The sequence below is a fragment of the Eimeria necatrix genome, genomic scaffold (assembly GCF_000499385.1).
Source record: "Eimeria necatrix Houghton genomic scaffold, Enh_scaff94, whole genome shotgun sequence".
Classification (NCBI taxonomy): Eukaryota; Apicomplexa; class Conoidasida; order Eucoccidiorida; family Eimeriidae; genus Eimeria; species Eimeria necatrix.
Genome location: NW_013651795.1, coordinates 79,867 through 87,168, shown reverse-complemented (window position 1 = coordinate 87,168; position 7,302 = coordinate 79,867). Strand labels below are relative to the sequence as shown.

General features: G+C 47.9%; 1 protein-coding gene across 1 annotated transcript; it reads left to right on the top strand.

Moving 5' to 3' along the window:
- Positions 1 to 3,552: 3,552 nt before the first annotated feature.
- On the top strand, positions 3,553 to 6,034 carry ENH_00083960 (hypothetical protein, conserved; the record flags this gene model as incomplete). The annotated part of the gene is made up of 6 exons (XM_013577901.1): positions 3,553 to 4,317; positions 4,400 to 4,590; positions 4,676 to 4,724; positions 4,920 to 5,270; positions 5,427 to 5,524; positions 5,674 to 6,034. The coding sequence occupies 6 exons, from the start codon at positions 3,553 to 3,555 to the stop codon at positions 6,032 to 6,034; spliced, it is 1,815 nt and encodes a 604-aa protein (XP_013433355.1).
- Between the last annotated feature and the right edge of the window lie 1,268 nt (positions 6,035 to 7,302).

Sequence of the window (7,302 nt, the reverse complement as noted above, 5' to 3'; positions counted from 1 at the left end):
GTTACAAGCTCTGTCACTTTGTAGGCAGCGGGGAGGCATGGAAGAGAAAAGACTCTTGTTGCCGCGGTAACCTTTTTGCCAGAAAAGCTTCATTCGCTGACAACGAAATTAGCAAATGTATTATTGGTCGCTTATATATCAGCCGCTTTCATGCAGGCCATCAAGGAGACGCTGGGTCCCGCTGTGTTCGGGGAGCCATTCTGTGTCTTAGGGCCACGAAGTAGCTTTGTAACCGCAGTCTGAGGACTCGAGACATCCGTTTTGAGATGCACTGAAATGACTATTTCCTCGCAACAACGCATCTGAAAGATGGCTCCCTCCTCGGCACCAGCCGTGCATTCTTCAAGTGACTACAGGAAAAATTATAATGCAGAAGGGTCAGATATTAGGTCACTTGTCGTGCCCATAAAGTCACCCCCTCTAGGAGTGAGTTCCGTGGAAGGCTTTTTGATGCTTCTAGGGATACACTGTAGATACAACCACAGAATATCTTGGTTTTTCCATATTATCCTATATTTTGGCTAAATTCCGGGAAACACGCCTTGCCATTTTTGTACTGTGCCGTATTGTTTTTGGCGCTAAAAGTTAACAGTAGTACTAGCTCTTCAAAAGCATTTGTGTACTGATAGTGAGGAAATTCAATTTCTCACTTTACACCTCAGAAAAGTACCTGTGGTTCGAAGATATCTGGCGTTTAGAGAGGAACAGCGTTTTCTATGGCCAAGGCAGACAGAAAATGCTCTGATATGCGACATGCATAACTCTTAAGAATAATAGTTGGAAGGCGTGCTTTCCAAGTCAGCTGACTCACCTGTCGGTATCTGCTGAGTTCAAATCTCCTATGCCTATCGCTCCGACGTCATGTATCCTTGCAGTCGCAATGTAGCAAAGCAGAAAAAGAGCAGCTTCTGCGAGATGCCACAAGTTCGCTGCAGGAAGCTTATCTTGACCTGCTTGGAATAATTCCAACAAGGTAGGCGACTAACCACATGGCTTGCTCGATGCTAACCCTGATAGCTAGCATCCTACAGTGTGTTTTGTCAGGCTTTGAATGGATAACACCCTATGCTCCACAATTTTGAAGTGGTAGGCGCTACTATGGGCACAGTACAGTTTAATCGAATCAAGACTAATGCCGCTAGCTTTCTATGGTATGAACAAAAAATTCCAAACATTATTTGCTGTAAACGCATTTAGGAACAATCGGAAAATTGTACAGAAGAACTTAAAGCTCTGGAAATGCCAGATATCTGTATCCTGGTCCCCAGGAGGGTACACTATTACTACCGATGGCGCTGCGCTTTAACGCGGGCTGGAACCAAGGAGCCGTAGATGCGCAGGGACTTAGCATTAGCTCTTATCACTGTTCCGCAAACACCAAAACGAAAGTATTTTCCTGTAGAAGGCGTGTGTGTTTGTTTGATTAGCTAGCTGTACATACCCAGAAACTCAGTCTCGTCTTTTTCGTGGTGCTATGGTTACCATAACAAGCGTATTGCCCCTCATGAGCTTAGAGCCACCCAGAAGCTTGCTACTAGCTGCTTTGTGTTTGTGAGTATTTAGAAGAGATGCTGTTGCACAGGAGCTCGTTGTCGAATTCCCGCACTCGAAGCGTCAAGAAGCACCCGAGCAAAAAGACACTTCTGGAGAACTACCCGAATACGAGACAATTGTAAGCGCGCAGCCATACATTCCACAGTCACGCCTCAGAAAACGTGGCTCTGCTTGTCTATCTGCAAACAGCCGCCTTGGTTAGCCTTGTGGCACACGCCAACATCACTGAAATGGTGAAAATTTATTAATACAGTTCGCATGCGGTGCCATCCTATAGGACACTACGCCTCTACCCCTGCCAAAGCGAAGATATTCCGATGAGAGTGAAGAGAAGGAACGTGAGAGAGAAATTAGATTGGCCCGAGACATGGAATATATGTAGGTAGTCAATCTGTGCCTCTTTTAAAGGAAGGCTGCGCCTTCTCCCACAGGAACACGATCACAATTCCACAACAGTTCATGCAAGCTGTAGCGCATTGCAACAAAAAAAGCAAGGGAAAGATTTTATGTTATGCCCTAAATAAAGACTGCCGCTCCGGGGAACATGGAGCTGTCTCGGCTGCTACGTACGCAAGGATCTCTGGCATTCTAAATATAAATGCTGTATTACAGGCGCTCAACTAACCTATTCAGGCTATTTCAGAGGATCAGCTCGAACCCATCAGAGCTTGAAGAGCTTACGCAGCTGCCTACTGCACAACAAATGCCGCAAACGCAGAAGTTTGGTGCCAGCTGGAGAAGATCATCAGCGGAAAGCGGAGACCTTTACTACCAAGGAACGGTTCCCGCGTATGCGGCCCTCTCAGCAACCACAACGCATGTAATTGAAGCAGCTGCCAATGAAGCACGCAGGCGCAGGCCGCTCTCATCAATAGCAACGAAGCCAAAGATGTCAATGCTGCCAAGGCAACTGAGTTCAAGATATTTATCTCGAAGTGGCAAGCTGAGACTGAAAGCCTTTGTTGCAAATGAAGATAGCCTCTTCATCTGCCTGGTACTCCCCGGAGATGACCAGTGATACTGGATGGGGGAGAGTTTTTAAAGTGCATCCCTGTGTTCGTGTGCAATGAAACAGCTTTTCCTCGCCAAACAGAAACCTTGCGCAGCACCATTGTAGACCGACAAAGGGACTCTGCACCAAAAAGATACTACTCAAGAATAGGCTCAGAAGATGACGGAACGAGAAACTACAGGAACACTGTTTCGAGTCACCAAGAAGCGCTGCAAAGGCTTATAGCCAGCGGCACAGCGGGAGCATCTGGAAGTGGAGCAATAAGCAAGATGCTGCTGTCATTTAGCGCCCAGTCACGGGCTAAGTGGCAGCGATCATACTCGGGTAAGGCGTGAACAACACGTAATCATGATGATGCTCAAGCCTGAAGCTTGAAAGTGCCGAACTGCATTTTGATTTGTGCAGCGGCAAGGCGTAGTACGGAGGAGCAAAGTGTGTTTCAAGATCTTCGTGACAAGTTTATTCTGCCTTACGCCGCATTCCGCAGATTGCCGCTGGTGCGTAAACGCCTCCTAAAGCTTCAAGATGCTCTTTTCATATCTTTGGCTTGCCTATCTAAAATGACGGCTTGCTCACCACCTCCCAGTGCGAAATCTTGGTACCAATAATTTTGGCAGAACATAACTCTTGAGGAAGGGAATGCGAAAAGAGCCTGGAAAACCTTGACAGTAATTCATGGTGTTTTTGTGCTTCGATTACAAATTCGTCCTGTCGCACGGTGTCATGATTTGAGTAGGGTGAATGGAAAGTAGTTCATTGGTCTGCACTACGAGGAGCAGATTTTCTGATGCCAATTGCATTTGAAAATTACGCAGAATCGACTGAGCCATTGAAGGTAACCACGGCTACACTCTAACTATGCCTGTTCCAGAATTAGGCTCAAGTGCAAAGTGCAACTCTCCGAAAGCAAGTTATTCTGCGTTCAAACAGAGGAAGCTATAACTGCTGTTGGTTGAGTGTGGCACGAGCAGGTATCACCAAACAGCATGAAGGAACGAATTACTTCCGTTATTGGAGAGAGCCTTCTTTTGGAGCTGTTGACGCATCGCCCACTAAGTGCAGCGCAGGTAGCTGAGATTCAAGTGTTGCTGGCATCAAAGTCTGTAGCACGCTTCGCCTTCGCCTTCTGCCACCTCGTGCACTGGGTCGCGTTTGGCCAGACACAACCTGATGCAGCCGAAGATACTGAGACTCTCGAGTGTGATCCCCAGAAAGCAGGCGTCGAATCCTCCTCACCTTCAGACTGTGCACATGGTGGCGTCGAATTCGTCTCAGCTGCTGATATCAAGAAACCGCATGATCTTGCAAGGGGGTCTTCTGCTGGCCTGCGCCAGAAAAAAGATGGTCTAGACGAAAACCAAGAAGTTCGCGAAGAAGAAGTGCAAGCCGTGAACGCGGTTGCAAAGACTCATCCAGTGGCAAAGCTAAACACCGAAAATCCGAATTATATTTTTAGGGAAGAGCTTCTTCGCCTTCGGGGAGGAAGCGCTAACCTCAGCAGTCTCTTTGGTGGGGGCTTCACTGCAGCGGACAGAAGGTATGGGGTTCTTCAGCAGGCATCTGGGGTGGCACTGACCTCCGAAAGCAACAACCTAGAAGAATACGAGGACCTTCAAATCCCGCTCAACACTTGCAGAAGAAGACTGAGAGCCCTAGCGGCCGCTGAGATAGCTTATCGAGATGTCATGGAAAAGATAAAAGTGTGTTTCGCCGTCCTGTACAGCAGTGTATATTGCCAGCAAGCAACTAACGTGACAATGCTTGCAAGCTGCCCTTCTGCTTCCAAGAACGCTGCTGTTCAAGAGGATTTAGTGAAATGTTTTTTCTGCGCAGGCCAACTTTGGAGCATTTGGCATTTCCCTCATTTGCCCATTGTCGGTCCTCGCTGTTAAGGACGCCATTGCTTGGGCGTTGAGACAGCAATTGCCCAAACTGCTGGGACAGAAACAGCTCCAGCTGGAACTCGCTGATCGCATTAATTCGCTATTCGCGCAACTTTTTGATCAGCAGGGGTATTTTTCAAGGTAGGCTTTGCCAATCAAAATTTCCGATATCCACCGAATATCACGAATGCTCTTTGACAGTGTACTCCTGGCTTGCCTTTCTTAGGTTTCCTGCTATTGACGCCCACCCACATACCCAGCAGTTACAGAAGAGGGTATGTCGTCATGAGCACGTTGCACTGCTGGCTCGTTGGACTGAATAGTTGCGCAATTTCCAGAAAAGATGAAAAGCTCACTGTGATTTTGATGAAAGTGCCTGTTGCTGCAGTGTTTCGAGGCACACAACGAAACGCAACATGAGACCTCACGAAGGGCAGTTACAGCCATGTTCATATTCGCGTGTTCTTCAGTTGGAGAAGTACCAAGCGAACTGCCCAAAACCGCCTGTTTCCGCAATAGAATGCTTCCAGACGTTGTGCTCTCCTTTAGACCTCACGCAGTGCACGGAAAAGCTAGAGCTGCAGGTAAAGGAGCTGCAAGATGAGGTATACAAGCAGCCTTCGATTCTCCAGCTGTTCCGTGAAGATTTGTCAATGCCGAGACAACAGCATACCGGAGATGAAGACCCGCAGCACAAGCTATTACGCCTTCAAAAAGAACAACAAGAACTTTTATCCACCAGGGATCCCAAAGTGTTTGAACCTATTACGAACTGGAATTGCCCAGGTGAAACCTTTCGTTCATCAACACAGGTCGTGAATGTAGGGTGCAGCTTCTGTGTATTCGTTGTGTGCTATGAAGGTTGCCATTTTAATTTTGGGGGGGAAATGCAAAATTGGCTTCAACTGCTTTTGGCATTTTAGCTGCTGTAGCTGACTCTACGCGAAATGCACTTGTAAAAGTCAGGCTGCTGCCAGACTGGGGCATGTGATTCAGGAGCATTCCAGAGACTACCGCAGGAACCCCAGCGGCAGAGTGTTGGTCCGAAATCTACCATGTACAATAAGATTTCCTCGTGAGCTGAAAATCCCATTATGACTTCTCTTGTTCAGGGAAACAGGAGCTGCTTGGAGGCGCCATTTCGTTGCAAAGAGGCAAGCGCGGGCTGCAGCTAAATGCGGTGGCTTGGGAGCCTTTTAGATTCCTGTGCATTATTTTTTTCAGGACGAGCCGAGTAATGCTGTGCGAGATGCTTGGCAGCCTTACGCATACCGATCCGAGGGTGCGCATGCTTGCGCAAAAGGACAGAAAACACCACTACATGTATTCCGAGTTACGAGGACCTCGAATGGTTCCGCGTTGTGCGTCTGGTACGCACATCTCGTTTGCTGCCATGAACAAAGCAAAAGATAAGAAATCACGCGGGGTCAAGTTAAGGAGTTCCTTCCAGAAGGAGAAATCTATGAACCGCGCAGTTTCCAAAGAACATTGCTCAGAAGACGTCCTCCACGCTGCGCGGGAAACGTCGGGACATCAGGCTAACTGCCTTGATGGCGATGGAACCCAATTGGTGGGCATAGGCTAGCCGAAGGCAAAGTTGCGTGCTCTTTAAAGAGCTCATTTTTATAATATTTCTACCATAGTTGTTCCAGTGCTGCATTAAGAAGCAAGTTTCGGAGGCAAGTTGCTGCGCCGCAGTCGTTTCAGGCTAATGAGCCCCTGCATTGTTTATCGACAGTGGTGAATGAAGAACTCTGTGAAGATGAGAAAAGACATGAGAACAAAACCAGGGCTTGTACAGTTGTTGCCGAGATGAGGAACGACGAAAATGGTGCAGGGCCTCAGGTACAAAGCCCTCTCATAGAGGAGGAAGAAAATATTCAGAGCCAGTGGGAGGCTTTTTGGCGAGTTGTCCCTGTTGCTAAACAATCCCGCAAAAGGCAACAAATACTGGAAAGATCTCGCTGCAATGCCAGCAACGTTCCTGCGAAGACTATGAAGGCAAGGAGCCCCCGCTCCTTTGAAAACGACTCCCAGAAAGTCATGGGGACCATTTTATGAAAGCTCCGTAATACATGAATGCGTAAAATGTTCCAGCTCCGTGTGCCTTCCGTGCATACAAACGCCAGAGATTCGATATTCCCTTTGGGCCTTTGGTCCGAAATTAGCAGTGTGCATGGATGCCCGTCGATTTGCTGAGGGGGTGGCTGCGCAGACATATCTCAATGTTGAGGGAAGAAACCCAATGCCGCTTTCAGGACAGCAAAGCAGTAGGAAGCATGTTAAACAGCTAAAAAGTAACAAGTCACGGAAACGGTTTGCCACGTGGCATTTCTAATGTGTTATTTGAGTACTTGAATACTTCCGAGAACAGAAAGTGGAATATGTGGCGCTCGCTATGCGTAGGGCCACAAGGGGAAACAGGGGAACTCACGATCACAAGAAAGTCTACAGGGCGCGAGCATCTGAAAAAGGAAGTGGACCAAAGTTTCTTGGAAAGTGGAGTATCGCAGCAGGTAGAACAGCTCCAGCAGCAGCAGCTGCTTCCTCAAAAACCGAGAAGCGCAAGGCTGCGCCACAATTGGGCAAGCATACCAGGTTACTATGATAAACGCAAGTCGGAGCTTCCAAGATATCCAGAGCAGCGCAAGCGCTAACTTCTTACTACAAGATAGCGTAGTACAGATCGGCAGTTAATGATGAATGGGAGGCCAAAGAGCACCACCAAGCCTACGTCGCATTCTAAAGCCTCAGCACTCCTAGAGTGCTTTGCTGTAGGCGGAATCCTGCCTTTGCTAACTGCTGTTGCAGATGCGATCGAAGGAATCATGCCAGCTGATCCAGAGAACTTGC